Source organism: Galeopterus variegatus, unplaced genomic scaffold (genome assembly GCF_000696425.1).
Source record: "Galeopterus variegatus unplaced genomic scaffold, G_variegatus-3.0.2 Scaffold2101, whole genome shotgun sequence".
Taxonomy (NCBI): Eukaryota; Metazoa; Chordata; class Mammalia; order Dermoptera; family Cynocephalidae; genus Galeopterus; species Galeopterus variegatus.
This window is the reverse complement of record NW_007728212.1, coordinates 155,487-177,080: the sequence shown is the minus strand read 5'-3', so window position 1 is coordinate 177,080 and position 21,594 is coordinate 155,487. Positions and strand designations below refer to the sequence as shown.

Sequence of the window (21,594 nt, the reverse complement as noted above, 5' to 3'; positions counted from 1 at the left end):
ATTTTTTAAAATGCATAGAAGGCAGTCCTTATGAACACTAAGAAACACTGAAAATAGGAAACAGATTAATGAATACCATTAATAAAATGCATAGAAAATTATAACAAGGGGCTGAAATCACCTTATAAACTCTTGTAAATTCTTTTGTTAATTAGAAACCCCAAAATTGGATTTTGTTCCCATCTCACTGCTTAGTAAAGCCAAGAGCAATTGTGTCTAATGTGAACAGTGAAAGAATTGCTATAATAGACTTTTACCAGGAGAATTAGTTAGCCCTCAACTCACTAGATCCCACAGTCAAATTAAATGACAATAAAAATCATTAATATGAAGAGACTAACGTCAGTAGTCAATCAGATTAAAAGGCAATGAATGCACATGACTATCCTTGTTACTCAGATGTGTATCTTGTCTGAAATCTCAGCACAGAGTTTATACCCAATTTAGATTATTTGAAATGTCAGTACGCTGCCAGTTGGTTGAAAGCTATAATAAGCTCCTCCAACTCTTGACTTTGATATTTCAGAATGCCAGTTCAAAAAGGAAAAAGTACGACTGAATGATAAAAAACTGCTAAAATTACTAGATGAAACATTAAGAAAACTCTTTAATGGTGATAATGAATGAGGATGCCTAGAGATTTTTAACAGGCAACAAACAGACCCTATATTTCACAAGAAATACTGTTCTGGCACTAAGCCAAATAGAAGTCAGCCTTTTCCAGTAAGAAAAAGGATTCAGGCTTTAAAAATATCCTAATAATATTTCAGCTAAAATTTGAGATTCCTAATGGGTAAAATATTCTCAAAGATAGACACTATATTTACCATTAATTTAAAAGACAGGGCTTATAGTACCAGGCCTCTGAACAGCTGACTTTGTTTTCCTCTGAGACATTATACATAATTAAGGTGGACATGGGTACAAACAGTGGAACCTGCCTAGTTACTTCATAGACCAACCAGCGAGGCTTTCTTCAGTTATGGATTTATGCAGAATAGAGTTACCTAGACTTTTTCCCCCCAACACTACACCTTTTAGATTAATTTACCTTCATTAATTGGAGGCTATAAACATGATTCACAATGTAAAGGGGAAAAGAAAAATTTTTTCTTTTTTTTTTTGGTGGCTGGCCGGTATGGAGATCCAAACTTTTGACCTTGGTGTTATAAGGCTGTATTCCAACCAAATAAGCTAACCAGCCAGCCCTGAAGAAAAAATTTTAATACAAATATTATACAGTACTTTGGTGACCCACAGTAAACTAGTTTCTAATTAGCATGGCTTAATATTCACTTAATCTACTTTTGGGAAACATTCATTCAAAGAATATCCAGGGGAACCTCCTACACTGTTGGTGGGACTGTAAGTTAGTATAGCCATTATGGAAAACAGCATGGAGGATCCTTAAACAACTACAGATAGAACTGCCACATAATCCAGCTATCCCACTGCAGGTATATACCCAAAGGAATGGAAATCATGTTAAAGGGATACCTGCACTCCCATCTTTAACACAGCTCTATTTACAATAGCCAAGAGTTGGAATTAACCTAAATGTCCATCTTCAGATGGCTGGATAATGTGGTATATATACAAAATAGAATACTACTCTGCCATAGAAAAGAATGAAATTCTGCATTCATGGCAACATGGATGAGCTTGGAGAAAATTATGTTAAGTGAAATAAACCAGCACAGAAAGAAAAATACCACATGTCCTCACCCATAAGTGCGAGCTAAAAAAAATAAACAAATTAAAGATACAACAATCACAATAGTTCATTGAACTTTCAAAAGGAGGGAACAGAACTGAGGCCAACAGAGGTGGGAAAGGGGGAGGGGGAGGGAGGTGAGTGAAAAATTGGTAAAGGGTCATGAGAAATGATTACAATGTGTAAGGTTGAATATACTAATTATCCTGATTTCAGCACATATTGCACAGATATTGATATTCATCATTGTACCCCACAGATATGTACAATCAATTATGTTTCAATAGAAGGGAGGAAGGAAGGGAGGGAGGGAAGGAGGGAAGGAAAGAAAAGAAAGAAAGAAAACCCAGTACTAAACAGATTGATTAGACTTATATAGTAACGCACAAAACACCAAAGTGGTATTATTCCAATGAGGAAACAATTTAAGAATGAGCTTTTAGAAGTTTGTGAATTAAAGTGACTTTTTAGAAAAACTAATATATTTCTAAACGTGCATCCAAATATTCGCTGTCACCATTAAGGCAGAAATTATATATTTATTCTAACTTGTGGTCAAAATAGTTTTTCATCAACTCTGAATATCCTCATTTCAATCATTCAGAGTGAGTCCAGGCTGTTGCACAAATTGCATTATAAAGCAAAAAGTAAGCATCTATCAAATATATTTAATGACCTGTTTATGGAGGCAACATCCCAAAAAGTGGAACCCCTAAAATATTTGCAGCAACAGTTCATCCCTGGAAATATATAACCCACAAAGTGACTTTTTTGTGAAGATCATCTATTTGGGTTATATGCTCTTATGTACCTAAGAATAACTCATGCTTCTTAGGCACACTTCCTACCTAAACTCACCTAACCCCTATCCAGACTTGTGAGGCTCAGAATTGACATTTTGCTGCAAATCCCTAAATAGTCCATACTCATAGCTAAGGTAGTTTGCAGGTCACACACCTCTTTCCAACAGGCATTTCTTCCCCTCCATCTTCTAAACACATTACAACACATTTAAACCATATAGTTTTCAAACCAAGATAAAGTAACTTTCTGTCATGAGCAATTGTGCTGACCATGTAGCCTACTTAAATTAGTTTAAACACTATTCAAAAATTATTCTGAATGTGACATTGGAAGAGGACAAGAAACATCCTTTAAACTTCATCCATGGTCTTTCTTTATATGTCCGTCCTGCTATATATCAGATGAAACCACATGAAACTGACATTTCTATAGATCACAAATGGTTGAATACCAGCAACTTCATATGGAACAAATTAATATCACTCTAAGATAAAGAAGTTTGAACACATGCAAAAAAGCTGATGGGACAGACTATTATTTACATGACCATCTTCCTAGCAACAATCTGTATTTTTACAAAGTTTGATAGTTTATAAAAACCCTAACATGTATTATTGAACTCAGCAACCCTGTGTATTAGGCAGATCAGATATACTGATCTTCACTTTAAGAAAATAAGGCTCAAATGTTAAGTCACTGGCTGAAATGTACACAGATGTTAAGTCACTTTTGCAAATGTCCAAGAGCAATGGAGCAAAGAATCTAACCTAAGCCCTTGACTTCAAGATCTTTCCTGCAAACAAACTTCTTCCAAAGGATAATCGGTCATCTAAGTACCAGTACATACACTCTCAATGCTTACATGTGGCCAGATTCCATAAATACCTAAGTGATAAGTGTCTAGATTGGAATAATTAAGTGCTTTCAAAAATGTGGATGAGCATTCAAGTACATTCTTATAATTTATTTGCTCACTTCTGCAACCTGCACTTATAATGTAGGCCTTACACCATCAGTCATGGCACCAGCCTATTTTACTTAACCAAAGCCTGGGATGTGGTTCTCAATAATATCTATTAATTGAATGAATGGTCCATGACTCAAATTGATTTTGGTAATGTAATGACTCCACTTAAACCTTAAAAGAAAAATTTGTTACTGTAATCATCACAATTACTGACGAAGAAACCAGGCAATTCCACACATTAGACTATTCAGCATCGGGCCGGCCCGGTGGCGCACTGCTACAGTGCGCCGCTTGGGAGCGCGGTGGCACTCCCGCCAAGGGTTCGGATCCCACATACAGACCGGTTCCCGCTCACTGGCTGAGCGTGGTGTGGGAGCAACACCGAGGGTTGCGATCCCGTTGCCGGTCCCGGTCCGGTCCGGGTGCAACACTGAGGGTTGCGATCCATTGCCGGACACGAAAAAAGACAAAAAGGAAAAAATAAATAAATAATTAAAAAATTTAAAAAAAAGACTATTCAGCATAAGTGACAGGTGATGAAATGTAATAAGGCTTCCTCCTCAACCACCCACCCCAACTGGCCCATCATGCAATAATGGAATCTTTGTTTACTAATTAAAAATAATATATATTGCGCCAATATATTTAGATAAAGAGACTTTAGATACTTTAAATACTTTAGATACAGAGACTGATAACCCCTTCCTACTGTCTCATATGGTAGGGGTTGTCAATTTTCAGGGATCAAATCTCACCTATGACCAAGAACACATATCTGGAACTATGGTGGCCATGGAGGAGGGAAGGTAAAGACACTTCATAATACACATACACACACCCCCTTTGCTTCTGAGTTATTTTTAAATGCTTTAAATACTTACTCACACAACAGAACACCATTTTCTAGAGAGGCTCGAAAATCCTTTGTTTCAAAATTCTTCTCTGTTATTGCCTGAAAGACAGATTTGGGTGTTAATTTTCTCCTAAGTAGGGATACCACACAAGTCAAACTCAGTATTAGATTAACCAATATGCATGTAATGTTATACTTGAAGGATTTTCATATACCTCCAAAAGCTTATAGGAAATTACGTATTATTCTATGTTACAAAAAGAGAGGTTAACTATTTCAATATAAACAAATATACACAGAAAAACACAATGAGTATTTTCCATAATGTAACTATTTTATTGGATGATAAAAATTAAAAGCTAAACTAAATTTCCAACATATATTCCATAAAAAGAAAACCTAGGGGTGAAAACCTATGGGTAGGAATGAATAAAAACAGTATAGGATATAAACTTGAAATACCAACTATACATGCACATCACTGATTTCAATTCCATCTTTAAATTCCTCGTTTCATCACAAAGCTATATATTCCATAAAAAGAAAACCTAGGGGTGAAAACCTATGGGTAGGAATGAATAAAAACAGCATAGGATATAAACTTGAAATACCAACTATACATGCACATCACTGATTTCAATTCCATCTTTAAATTCCTCGTTTCATCACAAAGCCAAATAGCAGAGCATATGACTCTCCTTAAATTTATTAATGAAATGGCCCTAATTTGTGTAAAGGACCTAATACAGAGAGATGAAAGAGCAGTAAGAAGGTAGATATTTTAAACAAATTGTCCCCAACTGAAGGCTATTACGTATGAGCAGGCTTATATGGTTACCACCACCAATGATCTTGTATTGAAACCTCTAGAAAAACATCTAGACTCTGTCTCTAGAAGGTGGGGTGGTTGAGAGAGGAAAAGGGATTCCACAGGGGAAGGAGTAGCAGAGCAAATGGGGGCTAGAGTGGGAAAAAAGGCTGCTCCAAGAACAACTCCCTGGACTGGGTCCCCAGCTAGGGGGAGGGCAGGGGGTCAACAGCAGTGACACCAGCTACCCTAGAGATGTATCCACTACCTGGAAACAGAAGTTCTTGCTCCCCCTGCCACTTAAGGGAGACATGTGTTTCTAGAATCTTGAATTGGAAAGTCACTAATCTTAAAGCCAGGCCAGCTACAGGGCTTGATGAAATAATGGTCACTACATTCCTACTGTCCTCAGTCACAGCAGCCAGCTTCCCAGGGATTCCTAGAATCCCTCGATGTCTTAATGCCCAACACTGCTGTAGCTAGACATGATACCTGTTAACTGACAAAATAAACTTTTAGAATTGAAGTTAGTTTCTCATAAGTAGGTTCTATGAATATGGACAGGAGCCAACAAGGCCAGGAGGTGAAACACTCAAACGCAGGAAGTGGAAGATCCTTCCCTATACGCAGCATTAATCTATATAAGGGCTGCATTGCTGCATGAATTAAACATGTGCTGAGTGTCTCTGTTACAGCACTACCTGTATACTGAGTGGAGATTAAAAACAAAACAAACAAACAAAAAAGGCAGGCAGCTCGTCCCTCAGTGAACTCAGAGCCACACAAGTAAAACACAATGTTTAAAAGCACAATATACATACCAAACAGAATGGTACATTCTTTTGGGAATAACCTTGTGTGTCACAGATAATCTGTACAACACAAACTCTTTTGAAGTCTCCCCCAAAAGATCCAAAACAAACTCAAGGTGAACACACGTGTCAATTACCAAAAACACAGTCACATCTCATTCATCAGGAAACTCTTATCCAAAGCCATAAGCATTAAAAAGGCCCAGAAACATACAAAGCAGATGCCAAAGTCCACTCTCTCTAGTCACAACAAAGTCCCTCAGAGCCACCAATACCTAATTATCCACTACTGAAACAATCTGGTGATTACATTCCCAAATCAATATAAATTAGAAGCAGTGATGTAGAGGAAGGGCTCTGTCCTGCAGACACAAGGATAGCAGTGAAGAGCAAAAGTCTGCAGCAGTGAATGGGTCAATCAAGAGGACAGAGTGCAGCAAGTGATGAAATGGAAAGAGAAAGGGTTCAAGTCAGACAAAAGTAAATTCACATCCCACTTTTACTACCTAGTAGCTGTGTGATTTTAAGCAAGTTAAGGAACCTCTCTGAATCCCAGTCTGCTCATCTGAAACAGGGAAAATATCACTACTTATTAGTTTGTAATGTTTGAGATGTACAAATACCTGACAGAAGCTAAGCAATATGTGCTTAACCTCATTACATGCATTGACCCTGAAGTTTCTGACAACACTCCAATAATTAACCTATGATTAAAGAAACATCACTGCATCATATAGACAAAACTGAGTTATATTCTGAATATCATTTAATAAAGTAGAAATAATGGAATATACAGAACTATTCAGAAAACCCAACTATCCAGAATAGTTCATCACCCAAAAAGGCAAGATTATAATATGCAGTAGATTTCACTCTCCCATGTCAAAATATTAATTTATTCTTGTATTTATATATTTCCCAAAAATCTAAATAATGATATACTATAATTATAAAAAAGACAATTATAAAAACTAAACAAAGGTTTTTAATAATAGTTTATACTCTGAATACATGGGAATCTGGCATGCTCTGCAGACTATCAAAGGTAATATAAAATGCCACCATTCTAGAAGGCAATTTGTGATATGTCTCTTACTAAGATAACAGGACAAACACACAAAGACACAGAAGATTTGTTTTACAGCATTCTGTATAATAAACAGCAACAATTATGAAAATCCTGAATGCCCAGCAATATGAAATTGGTTAAATTAGGACACAGCCTCAAGAGAGAAAACTAATGAAATTTAAACTCATATCATGAAAAAATAATTGCTTATAAAGAACACTTACCTAAAAAGCAATTTATGACACATTGCATGAAGTATGACCCCAGTTTTTATAACTCTATGAGAATGTATCATATAAATAAATATGGAATAAAAATACAGTAAGCATTTCTAAGTGGTGGAATTATAGCCATTTTTAATACTATTTTCTGCTTATATTCTTTAATAACCACAGGTGAGTTTTGCGCAATGCATATATAAATTAATTAATATAAAAAGAGCAACAGTCAAAAGAAGTCAGAATCCATGAGTTGTAGCTCAATTTCCTGTATCTCTTATATCTAAAGAAGAAAGGAAGAGAAAAACATCTGTTTTTATGCTAGGTAATTTTTCTCGGTATCTATGCAACCCACACAATTCTTAAATTTAATAATCCTTATTATTCCCTTTTCACCAGTAAGAAATTTGAGGCTCAAAAGTTCAACTTTGTAGAAAATTACAGAACCATCCACATGCAACAGACTCCAAAAACTAAACATTTTGCAAATAATCATTCAGTAAGAGAGTAACTCAACTACATGGGACACTGAAGTGTTTCTAAACTAAAAAATTAAATTATATCCAATCTACTTAGATTTTCTTAACCTAAATTAGTGAATCTGACCGTGCAATATGCCTTTGTAGTGGAATGAATTATGTCCCCCCAAAACTCCCTGAAGCTTGAGTTATGTCCCCCAAGTTTTATGTAATAGGAACTTAGCACCAACTGTAACTGTAAAGAGAGTGGGAAATCCTGTTATGGTAATTGAAAGGTAGGGCCTTGAAGAGGTGATTAGGTTGTAGGACTGTGCAGTAGTAAATGTGTTAAAAATAGTGGTCGGGGTGTGGTTCTGAGGACTTTAAAAGAAGAGGAGAATCTGTCTCTCTCGTTCTCTCTGCTCTCTCTGCTTCCACCATCTTGCAATGTGAGACCACTGCGTCACTGTTGCCACCACCAGATGGAGTTTGGACTTCCCAGGCTCAGAAACTGTAAGCAATAAATTTCATTTTCTTTATAACTTACCCAGTTCCAAGTATTTTGTTATAAGCAACATAAATGGACTAATATAGCCCTCAGAAATAATCCTGCTAAGGGTATAGAAGGTAGCAGCAAATAGAAATAATCAATTAATTTTAATTTTCCTGGATAAAAAAAGATGTGTTGAATTAACACATGATTCATAAATGGACTAATATAGCCCTCAGAAATAATCCTGCTAAGGGTATAGAAGGTAGCAGCAAACAGAAATAATCAATTAATTTTAATTTTCCTGGATAAAAAAAGATGTGTTGAATTAACACATGATTCTGTGTGTGTGTGTGTGTGTGTGCACATGTGCATGCCAACAGAGACAGAATGAAAATATGCCATTCTAAACTTCATATAATGAAAATTCTCTTTCAATGTTTTAACAATTTCTCTGGTCATTCTTATGAGCATTATAAAACATTCATACTTTATATACCAGCTACCCCAGCCTCAATAACTCAAAAAATCTTGACTAAGTAAAATTTTTAATTAACAATTTCTATATCCATAAAAATTCACCTAAGACCCCTTTTTTAAAACCTATAAGTAAAATTAGAATTAAAGAGGGAAATTACAAATAAAAAATTAGAATTAAGGAGAATGTCCTCGACTTGATAAAAGCTATATCACAAAATAACTTAAATATAACATCATATTTAATGGTAAACATCTGAATGCTTCGTCCACAAGATTTAAAATAGGACAGAGATATCAGTTGCCACTTCCAAGCAACACTGTACTGGAGGTCTTTACCAATCAATCAGGACCAAAAAAAAAAAAAAAAACATATTTATAGTAGGGATCTGCAGTCTATATAGGCTGCGTCAGCTACATTTCTTGAGGTCACTACATGACCTCTACCTTTCCACCAGGTGAGGCCAGGTCGGGGCCCTGGGGCCAGTATCGTGTGTGTGAACCCCTGTTCTGCCACTTCCTACCTGTAACTCTGGACAAATAGATTAACCTCTTAGTTTTCGCATCTGTGAACTAGAGATTAAAAGTGCCCATCTCACAGGGTTACCCTGAGAATTAAATAAGATACTGCATATGACACACTTAGCACTTGCCTGACTCAGAAGCATTCACAAAGGTTACTTATAATTATTAGCTGTTACTGTCCATCTGTATAATAAAGAAGTTTCATCTTAGCAAACAAATATGTTTTGCCAGATGTAACATCCTTTATTTAATGGAAGAAACTGTTATCACATAAAACTCTATTAAATTATTTTCTATATCCTGAAAACATTGCAAAAATTATAAAGATCTATTAACGACCTCAAAACATAGTGTAGGCAGTTTGTTTTTTAAAAAAATCATATTTTAAAATACGAATGCAATCTTTGTTAAGAATTCAGAATTCTGAAAGAAATTCCAGAATTTTGAAAGAAAAAGTTTATCTAGTAGTTCTAATCTCACATTACTCTTTAGTTGTTCAATAATTTTGAACCTTACTCATTAGCAAGTTATTTAAGGTGTGACATATTTTAGGTAATGAGGCTGTGATTCATAGGAACCTGAGACCGCGTGTTTCCCACTTAAGTTATCAGTCAACACAAACAGTAGTGATCGCTATGTAGTCAAACAGCCACACCTATCCTTCTAGAAAAATTATTTTTTCCCTTGCTTGCTCCTTTCCATATTTTCCTAATGCAGGCAAATAAAATCATTACCACCTGAAATAATCAGAGGAGACTGAAATAATTAGATCAAGAGTGCTGGGGTTTAATCCTGGGCCTATCTCACACTATACACCTCTGATTAAGTCACCACACAGTCCCCTAATTTTTAAAGGGAAAGCAATATATGCCCTATCTTCCTCACAATATACAAATGGTGTATAAAAATATTTTGACTCCTCTAGAAAAAAAGGCTGCACACTATAGTCTAGGCTAGAGCTTCTTCCAGCCATGTGTCTCTGTGTGCTGAGCAGCCACCCTGTTGAAAGGAAGCTACCAAGTGACAGGACCAAGCATCTTGAGCAAGACGCTCCCTGTGAAGTTTTAATTAGTCCACCAGAGCATATCAAGGGCAGAGCAGCATGCCCAGGGCACGCTCCACACAAACACGGCTGCCAAACCGGTCTTACCACCTGCAGCCTCCAGAGAAGCCCTTGATAAGAAGTTGTGAAAAGGCAGACATTTGTGGAAGAAAATATCTATTAGCTACGTATATAAGCAATAAATTTCAAGTTCACAAATTTCAAAGAAACCATTTCTTTTGCTAAGAAATGTATTAATAAACAAATGGGAATTATCTTTACACCCTTCACTATTTTGTTTATGGTTTTATTTTCATCCTCTCGCTGGATAAGATTTCCCACCAACATAAGCGATGAGTTTCCACAAACCTCCATACCTCAGTTCCAATTCTGACCACATAATCCATGTGACTTAAATCCCAAACATTCTGGGAACGTCTCAAAGACCACTTCATACCAGACTGGTTATCAGCAAAACACCCACTAATGCAAGTCAGCAGGCACTCGTCTCGTTTAAATTTTTCAATTCCTCTTTAGCAGCCATTTAACAGTCGTCTAGAATCCCAAAAGCACGCTCTATCATATTTTTGTGAAAATCACCATGCAAAAACAGTATCTGTTTGAGCTTGTTTTCAAAGGGGCTGGGGGGTGGGAGGGTGGAAATCGATGTTTCCCGACAAAAAACTAGGCTGTGAGCTTTAACTGGGCTACAGCTGTTTCCAAATTAAGTTACATACTAATTGACTGATCAGCTACCAGATCATGATATTTAAGACACATGCTTTCGTGCAATCATTTTGACATAAGTAATGCAAAAAACAACAAAACGAAGGAACATTTAACATTAGAAGCCACTGTGGTTGGTACACAGGAACCACATCATGAAGCAATTCACAAAAGATGAGTCTGCTTTAATTTTTCATTCAAGGAGATAACTGAGTGTTCTCATATAATGACTTTAAGATGAGATTGTGTATATAGGGCATTGTCTCCACAGGCAGAAGCCCCAGGCAGGTACACATCAAGGAGGTGGAAGGCTTTTCTGTCAGTCTCTAAAGCTGTCAATAAATTAAAAACACTCCTCTCTACTTTCCTTCATTAAACTTCATTTTTGAAGTAACCATTATATGATCCCCATGACTCCACAAAACAAGTCCAATTTTTATAATAAATTCCGTGAGATGTCTATATCATTATGTATGATGCAATAACTTTGACAGATCTCATTGGTTACACACGCCAAGAACATAAATGCAAAGATGATGACACACAGTAAACACATTAGGTAAAAACTGAACATAATCTAAACAGAACAAATGTCTATCTCCTACCTCTTTCCTTTCCCAGAGTGAAATTACTGAAAAGGTCATTCATGATGTTAGAGAAGCCAGTTGTTCACAAAAGGATGGGCTCTGCCCTTTCTAAACTACCCTCATAGTGTGCTCCCCCCCGGGGAGAAGCCGAGATGGGAGTCCCAGACTCCTTGGGTAATGAAGATTAAGTCTCCTGACTTCTAAAGGCCTCAGTTTCCTCAGCTGTAAAACAGGAACCCAGATTATGACAGCCAGCACTAACTCTGTCTCCTTTGGGCACAATCTCCCTTAATCCTCACAGCAACCCTATGTGGCAGGAGCTCTTACCTCCAGTTTATACATGAGGAAACAATCACAGTAAGCTTACTGGAGCTGAGACCTAGGTCAGTAAGTAGTTCCCTATGTAACAGGGCATTGAGCATCAAATGAGAGTGTCTATGAAAGTCATGAATAAACTCTAAAATGTAATTTCTACTTCCTATGCCCTGGCTATCCCAGTCTACACTGCATACTCTCAAGGGCAGGACTATCTTACCCAACCTCTCACTGGCTGAAATACGGCTTACACGTACTCATCACTTCAGTTAAATCAAATTTCTACTCTTTCTATAAATAATTGCACTTGCAAGGAAGAACAAGACAAAGAAAGACGAAACTGATGGTTACATTTCAAGTGTATATTGGGGAGAAAGGGGGGTTGGTTGTGTTTTGAAGGAAGAACTTGCCCCTGTTCCTGAAATCACTTTATGAGAGTATTTCAAAAAGCTCATGGAAGAATAAAAAGATAATACGAATCTTTCCATGAACTTTTTGAAGTACCCTCATGTTAAAGAAGCCTTCTACTGCACAGGAGCAAAGCCATCCTAGTTTTGTCAATAGCTCAAGAATAAAACCATATAGTCCATGGAAACATGTCACACTAGTGATATACACCTTTATAAAAGGGAATATTGTTGGATGAAACCTTCAAAGTTGAAAGATTGTCACCACTACTGACTTGCTACATCAAAGTTTTTCCAGGCAAAAGAATATGTTAGAATTTAACTGTCTGTTTAAATAATTTGTCTTAATTTCAACTCAGATACAAAGAAAGCACTCATTTATTCATTCATTTGAAAAATCATTTAATGACAACCTACAATACACACACCTGACACGGTGCGTGGCACCAGAAATATATAAAGTCAAGATGAAGCAATTCTCGGGAATTCCTCTTTAAAAGTCTAATCCTGTTGTGAAATGTGTGGTCAAAATAGTATTTTAAGCTAGGCATCTCTCTAAAATGTGGTTAACTCTCTGAATTACAGCATGCTCTTGGTTAACTTATGCTGCATATTCAGCAAATTACATTCCTTTAAGGGACATGATGCTCAAGTCACTAGCCTCTGTTAAGATTTGGCATTGTACTACATAATATTCTGCAGTATACTATGACTACTTTTGCCAATACTAATATCATTTGGTAGCAAAACCAAAGCCAACTCACAGACTTTTAAGATAGTGGTGATCAGAACTGCACAGATCACTGAATTCTAAGCAGAATCCAAAAGGCTGACAGTGGTCAAAAATCTAAACATTCTTCCTGCCCCTCTGCCCCCGTTAAGACCTTCATCTCAAAATGAGCCATGTAAATTGCACCTGCTACTTCACCTTCTCTTGAGAAAGGGCCAACAAGTCTTCACACGGCCAGGAGGGAAGGGAGGGAAAAAAGAAAGCAAGATGCAAAGCTCCAGGTTGTATCTCCAGATAATTAAAAGCCATCTTTATAAACACTCAAAATTCTCACTCAATCACCATTAAGCCAAATGTCAGCTATAATCACATTTTGAGAGCAAAAAAAAAAAAAAAAAAAAAACCAGGAATAAGTTTAAATATCATTTCGAGACCAGGAGAAGCAACTCTCTTCCCTCTTCCATAACCAACTTTTTTTTTTTTTCCTTTTTGTCCTTTTTTACTGACCGGTAACGGGCGCAACCCTCAGTGTCGCACCCGCACCGGGGACCGGCAACGGGATCGCAACCCTCAGTGTCGCGCCCGCACCGCGCTCAGCCAGTGAGCAGGAACCGGTCTCCACATGGGATCCGAACCCTCGGCGAGAGCGCCGCCACACTCCCAAGCGGCGCACTCTCCAGTGCGCCACCGGGCCGGCCCTTCCATAACCAACTTTTAGTGCACAGTCTCAAATTATTTTTGCTCCAGGGCTGACAATTTATGTGCAAGGTTTCATCAAGATACAAAATCCATCACAACCTGAGCACTATTAGCAGCCAGTTCAGTTCACTGAAAGGGATCGCAACCCTCGGTGTTGCACCCGCACCATGCTCAGCCAGTGAGCGGGAACCGGTCTCCACATGGGATCCGAACCCTCGGCGAGAGCGCCGCCACACTCCCAAGCGGCGCACTCTCCAGTGCGCCACCGGGCCGGCCCTTCCATAACCAACTTTTAGTGCACAGTCTCAAATTATTTTTGCTCCAGGGCTGACAATTTATGTGCAAGGTTTCATCAAGATACAAAATCCATCACAACCTGAGCACTATTAGCAGCCAGTTCAGTTCACTGAAAACATCACACACAAACATGTGCTCTTTTTTTTTTTTTTTTTCTTTTTTCTACCCCTACATAAAGATGACGGGTAAAGGGATCTTAACCCTTGACTTGGTGTTGGCAGCACCACACTCTCCCAAGTGAGCCACAGGCCAACCCAAACATGTGCTCATTTAACAGCTATACTTTATTCCATTAACAATCACAGAAACTACTTCTAAAGAGTAAATTACATTTTGTCTATAAATATAGGTTCATACTCCAATTTATGTTGTTGCAGACACTAAGGAAAATATCTCAAGAGAAAAAAGTCTAGCAAAAGCTTAGTCTAGTGCCCAAACTATTTTTTCCCCAAGATCAAGGAGTTTTTAAATAACTAGCAGACAAGGCACAAATAGATGTGAACATCCATTATCAGGATATTTTAAATATAGTTCAAATGCTTAATATAATCATGGGTTCTCAAGAGTCAAATGATGTTGTTATTTGCAGAAATGTCTTTCACACACATGAGCAAGTCTCAACAATTACCTGCCTACCTGCCTGTGAATTACAGAGAGAGTCATCACTGTGGGAAACCTTCATTTTGAGAAATAGAGTGTCTATATTTGAGTTGAGAGTCACTACTTAGTTTATATGAACTTCAAAATGATAGTTACACCCTTGGTACCTATGGTATAGTTTACTATCCAGTGTAAGTCTGGTATTACAGGATGGAGTTGAGATACTCTGTTACAGAGGAAGTCCTGAAATGATTCTTGATGGATTCCTACCGTAAACCAACAACAATGTAGTTTTGGTACCCATTTGTCAACCTTCCTTCAATTCAACAATGAATTTCTAGAAAGCAAAGAGATAGCTACGCTTCTATTCCTAGGATATACCCAAGTTAAACGAAAACATATCTCCGCACAAAAACTTGTATAGGTTCATAACAACATTACTCATACTAGCCAAAAAGAGAAAAAACCCAATGTTCATCAACTGATGAATAAAATAAACAGAATATGGTATAACCATGCAATGGAATATTACTGAGCAATAAAGAAGAATAAAGTATTGATACATGCTACAACATGAATGAACCTTGAAAACATTATGCAAAGTGAAAGAAACCAGACACAAAAGACCACATATTGTATGGTGCCATTTATATGAAATGCCCGGAATAGGCAAATCCAATAAAACAAAGTAAATAAACAGGTGGTTGTCAGGGGATAGTGAAAGGAGAGAATGAGGACGGGGTGCTAAAAGTTACAGGGTTTCTTTCAGTGATAAAAATGTTCTAAAATTAGATAGTGGTAATGGCTGAACAATTCTGTGAATATACCAAAAACCAATAAATTGGTCACCTCAAAATGTGAATTGTCTGCTATGTGAATTACATCTCAATAAATCTGTTATTTAAAAAGTCGTTGAACTGTACACTTAGAAATTGTGCATTTTATTCAAATTCAATAAAGATAACTTTTAAAAAGATGGTTACAAATGTTCTTTCATACCATCTCATACCCCATACACAAAAGAAGTTCAATGTAAGTTACTCTATTTAAGTAATTCCTGTACTCTAAATGCCTGCCCCCCACACAAAAAAGACATTTTCACTGGAATAGGCCTTAATTTGCAAAGCAATTCCCAGTCCCTCTACCTCACACCCAGAAATATTTTAATATTTAATATTTAAATAAATAAATTATGAGTTTGTGTTTGGTTCCTATATAAGCCCAAATAACTTGTTTTTTCACTGACTTTAGATTTTTGTGATTCAGATCTCTAGTGTCCAAGTACTATCATCATGTAGGAAAATCAATTGTTTACAGTATTTTAGTTTGAGGATAATAAAAAAGTCAATATGTTGCAAATGATAATATATACATATAATGATTTAATATTAAATTATTATTGTAAATTATACAATAATAACTTTATATATTTGCATCTATCTTTCTGTTTTTAAGTATAGTACCTTCACATTATACCTAAAACAATTCCTCAGCACTAGGTTTTCTCAAGTGGGTTTGTCTTTTTTTGTAATTCACTTTAATTATACGGTTTCAAAGCAGAAAACATACTTCAGGTGTAACAAAGAGGGCCATAGTAAATGGCTTATAGAACTTCCCACTAACTCCCTATTGTGAGTTAATTATACTCCCAACAAAAGAACTGTGAAGAAATCAGTTTTCCTCAAACAACTTGCAAGAACAAAGTTTCTACTAAATTCTTTCTTGGGCCTTAATAGATCTCAACAAAGTTTCTGATTTATTTATCTAAAAAGTAGATATGCTGATGGCTCCACAATGCATCTACTTATTAGTTTATCCTTGACCAATTATCCTTGACCATATAATCATTCTACTTTTATTTATTGGAATTTGTTTAAAGGTTACAAAAGTTGAAGCACTGAGAATAATTGTTTTAAACACTATTCTGGTGTATTGAGACATACGAAAGACCAATAAGCATGCTCCCTTGCAGGATGACAAAGGGAAGGAAGACCGCCCATACAAATGAATGAGTTTGTTTTTTCCAAAAAATATTGGTGAACTCGCTTTCAGGAAGTCCCGCAACAGTGTGGATGGCACACTCTGTCCCGACTGCACCATCTCCTCACGTCTGTCCATGACGTTCATATCACTACATGGCAAAAGTGTCTTTGCATTCCTGGCTCTCCTACTGACCTAAGTTCATAAGGGAGATAGTACAGCTCACAGGCTGATTCCAATCTGCAGTCAGGTTTGGTTTAGCGCACACAGTATGTTGAAGTGGGAAATATCAAAGATGTGGATTGCCAGCTTCTCTTTAAAAAAGAAACGGTCTGGCCATGCTGGGCATATGTGACCTCATAGCCACAAATGGCTGCCCCTGAGTTAATGACTGGCTGCTATGCAGAGAACACACTCTCAAGAGAATGACAGTCCCCACGCTTTTCCTTGGCTTACGCCCACCCTGTCTCATGTACACCACTTGTCTGGCCCCAGCAGGCACATCAGTTCAGAATACATGGGCTTTTTCCTTTGTATCTTCAAGGCCTAGCCTAATGCCTGCCCTGTAGAAAAGAACTCACTTGTCAACTTAGAATGCAGTGTACTGAAGTCTCACCTATGGAACTATTAAAAAAAATTAAAAAAAACAGGTTCTAGGCCTTCACTCACTTGTCAACTTAGAATGCAGTGTACTGAAGTCTCACCTATGGAACTATTAAAAAAAACAGGTTCTAGGCCTTCCTCTAAGAGATCCTGATTCAAATGGCCTACACTGACACCTAGAAGTTCACCTTTCCAGAAGTACATTTACTATCTTACTAAGAATGGTCTCTGATAAACACTGTCTCAGTGGAAAGAGAAATCTACTAAGGCCTGACTCAACCAACAGGGCTTTTTTAAAATTTTGAACAGGCATCTAGGGTTACTATGAAACATTATTTCCTTATAAGAAAAAACTTGTACTAAATCCTCACCTCATCTCACAGTTGTAAACGCTTTGGTTATTTATTGGAAGGCTAAGGAAACCAAGCCTGAAATCAGTTCCTGTTCTCTGCTACCACCTGCTGGCATATTCTTGGTACTGCAGAGGTCGAAACTAGCTTCAGGACCACTGTCCTCCCCTATTTTTAATGGCTAGATCTAGGCAAATAAAAATACAACAAAAACAGCTCTTTTCAAAGTCAAAAACGCAATATCAAGTTACATTTGGTGAAAAGGAAAAAGACTCTGACATAACACCACTAGTCTGTCACCTTTATTAAATCTACAAGAGTTTCTACAAAACTGGTTTTGGAACACTCACATTGAGACTTTTTTGTGGAAATTTTTACAGATTAAATTATATAATATGTTTAACTATAGATTTGGGACCCGCCACATGGAACAACTTTCTATGGTATGGTTAAAAAAATTCCAAAATGGAATGATGTGTATTTTTAGAGAAAGTAAATTCCTGACATGGAAAATGGTCAGAAACCAAACGTGTAAATTCACTTTGATGGAGCAAGACTTCTAAGATTCCTCTCAATGCTCTCAATGATTTCTCTCATCGAATAGGACACCAGGGAGCTCGTGAATCTGGGTTCTCTGAGTTTAGGTTATACCTGGATTCTGCTAAGCCTAGAAGTACAGTTCAGAAGGGAGTTAAAAGAGACAGACAACCTACCATAATAAACTGAAGACCCCTGCCTGGATGTTTATGCAAAACTGAGAAGCCTCCACAGCAGGGAGCAATTGGGTGTGGCAGAGCGTGTGGGAGCAGCAGGGTATGGGTTAGTCTGGAAGCTCTTCAGAGATGATTACTTCACCCTCCTCGAAACTATGAAGTTTGACGCGCCAACCACTCCCTCTTCAAATTCCTCCTGAGCTCACCTGCTAGATGCTCTTCCTCCCGCCTTATAAACTTTGTTCATTCAGGTACAAATTCAAGAGCAGACAGTCCTAAATGTACAGCTCTGGCCCTGCCCCGAGGCTGCACTCCAGCCTCACAGCCACAGCTCCAGGTGAGCATTTCCCCTTGAGCACCCTCGCCTCGCCTCAGCCCAGCGTGTACAACAGACCTGTCCCTCTCACCCAAGACTGAACTACCACACCTCACTTCTCTACTGAAATCATGACACCAACATTCTCCCAGCTGCCCAGACTCAAAACACCAGAATGAACCTTCCTTGTCCCTCCAAATCCACGTAATTTTCTCCACCCCAGTTCTAGGCTTCTCCTCTGGTAGACGTAACCCTTCAATACCCTCCTACTGACGGCTCTCCCTTCATCTCACGCTTCTCTACTCTGCTCTTCAGTGCCTGCCTATCATTCCTTAAAAAGCAAAAGCAAAACAGTCTTTCTCACAAAAAAAGCCACTGCTGCAAACCTTCCACAGGTCCATGCAGCCTATACTGTAAGGCCTTCCTACCTACCTTCAGCCTTTCACCCCTCGATTCTTACACACAAATCCACCTACACACAAGACTCAATATCCTCAAGACTCCATTCCTCCATCTTAACAACTCGAATGACATCTCTCCACTGTCTTCCCCAAACATTACTGTCTCAGAAAGAGCCCTTCTCCCTCCACATCTTTGGTGACATTGATTTTCCAAGCAACTAAGTCACTAGTGACACCATTCTGCCTCATGTCACCATTATTTGGTCATCTCTTCTGTCCTCGATTGAAACATTATTGAGGTCAGGAATCTCCATAAAGGTTTCACACATTTTTTCCTGCCTTCCCCCACCATATAACATGGTACTTTCTTGCTGCTCAAGAAATACAGAGAAGCTTTCATTCAGGTTCAGAGGTTAGAGAGCTCGATTCTGGAAAAAGATTTTGACCTTACTTAAACAAGGAACAAGGAGCTGCTTGCCATCCACAGAAGACAGCCGTGGAAAGCAGGAGGAGGTGGGAGAACACACCAGCCTCGGTGCCTCTCTGCCTGGCCACCCATGCTCCTCGGCCACGATTCAGAAACAAGAGTCCCCGAGCAGACAGATGGTACGGAGGCTGTGGAAAAACACTCGGAGCTCTGGCAGGAAATGAAAGACCTAACAAATGCCTGGAGGGGAGAAGGAAAGGCCTCAAGCCAGCATGAACTAATACTTTCCTCCCCAACAGAGAATAATGACAGCTACCCTACACTCAGGAATAGAGGATGGAGTCAGAAGATTGAGGACCTAGAGGAAAGGAGACAGATTCAGTAAAGGTAGGCAGGAGGACCGTGAGCACCACATGAAATAATTATCACCCCAGCCTGAAGCAGAGCCAGATGGCAGCCACAGACAATGGAGACCACACGGGTGACATGAAATTTTGATGAATTCTTTAATGGATGCACAATGTGAGGCCATATTCCAGAAGCAACTAATAACAGAACAAGTGTCAGTGCTATACAAAAGCCTTAAAATTGCCTTCATTATTTACTCACCTGTATTTGTACATTTCTCAGTGTGGTTGTTTAATAAGTGCTTTTGCTGATGAGAATGATGATAGTTCATATCACGAATACTAATGTTACTTTTTTGAACCCTAAGCTGATACTCCGGACCATTGTATTAATTGTACTACAGAATAAAAGGCCAGATAATACAGCTACCCACACACTTGACCCAAAATTACAGCTATAGTTATTAAGTGAAACCCATACAAGCCACTTCTCAGCATCTCACTGGGAGGAACTCAGCAAAGTTACTGCTTCTATAACAACATACTCTAAATCCCCAAATGAGCAGAGTATGCACAGGGCCGTATGACCTCTGCCTTGTCTAAGGCAAACAAGATGCTTCTGAATTGCTTCACATCTGCCTACAAGCTTTCTTTTACCATCCAAAGGCAAAATAAGATCGAAGGTCCCCAGTATAATCACTTCTATAGAAGCCTTTAAATAAGTCTCTGAGACAGGTTCTTCTCCAGGAAGACACTGGTTGAGAATGCACAGCCATTTGGTAATTGGAATGAAGTAAACCTCCAGTTTGAAAGAGCTAAAACTTGACTAGATAACCCTGAAGGAACATGTTGTAAGCAAGCACACAGGACCCTAAAGTAACTACAAAATAATTTAGGGAATTGTGGCATTCCTGCGGGTCATGTGTAAATACAGAGGAGCTGGATGTCTCTGTCTGTGGATTCTACCAACCACAGACTCAATCAACTGCAGATCAAACATATTCGGAAAAAAGTAAACAATAAAAAATAATGATACAGGGCCGAGCCCGTGGTGCACTCGGGAGAGTGCGGCGCTGGGAGTGCAGCAGCGCTCCTGCCGCGGGTTTGGATCCTATATAGGGATGGCCGGTGCGATGCGCTCACTGGCTGAGCGTGATGCGGCCAGTCACAAAAAGGACAAAAATGAAATGCCGCGGGTTCGGATCCTATATAGGGATGGCCGGTGCGATGCGCTCACTGGCTGAGCATGATGCGGCCAGTCACAAAAAGGACAAAAATGAAAATAATAATAATAATAATAATAATGATACAACAATAAAAACAATACAAATAAAAACAATATAGTATAACAACTACTTACATAGCATTTACATTGTATTAGATATTATAAGTAGTCTAGAGATGACTTAAAGTATATGGGAAGATATACATAGGTTATATGCAAATACCACACCGTTTTATATCAGGGACTTAGCCTCTGCAGATTTTAGTATCTGCAGGGGTCCTGGGACCAATCCCCCATGGATATCAAAGGACAACAGTACCCCCTCAATTAAGAGACACCAAATGGACTAATGTCCCTGAAATAGCTGGTGTCTGTTGGTTTGTGACGCACTCCACGGAACTAGGGTCTGGGCACTGTGGAGCTAGTACAGATCAAGAACAGCTGAGCAGATCTACCCCAAGTGAATCACTGTACATTATATACATGTACTGAAAAAATACACTGTACCCCACAAATATGTACAATTAAAAATAAATTTTTAAAACTTTTTCAGGGCCGGCCCGGTGGCGCACTGCTACAGTGCGCCGTTTGGGAAGCGCGGCGGCGCTCCCGCCAAGGGTTCGGATCCCACATA

General features: G+C 38.3%; 1 protein-coding gene across 1 annotated transcript in view; it reads right to left on the bottom strand.

Moving 5' to 3' along the window:
- Positions 1–21,594, bottom strand: part of LMO7 (LIM domain 7) — a 208,288-nt gene that overhangs the window by 130,621 nt on the left and 56,073 nt on the right. Inside the window, exon 2 of the mRNA XM_008580452.1 lies at positions 4,367–4,437. Coding sequence (XP_008578674.1) covers positions 4,367–4,437 — 71 coding nt within the window. The remainder of the gene's footprint in view (positions 1–4,366; positions 4,438–21,594) is intronic.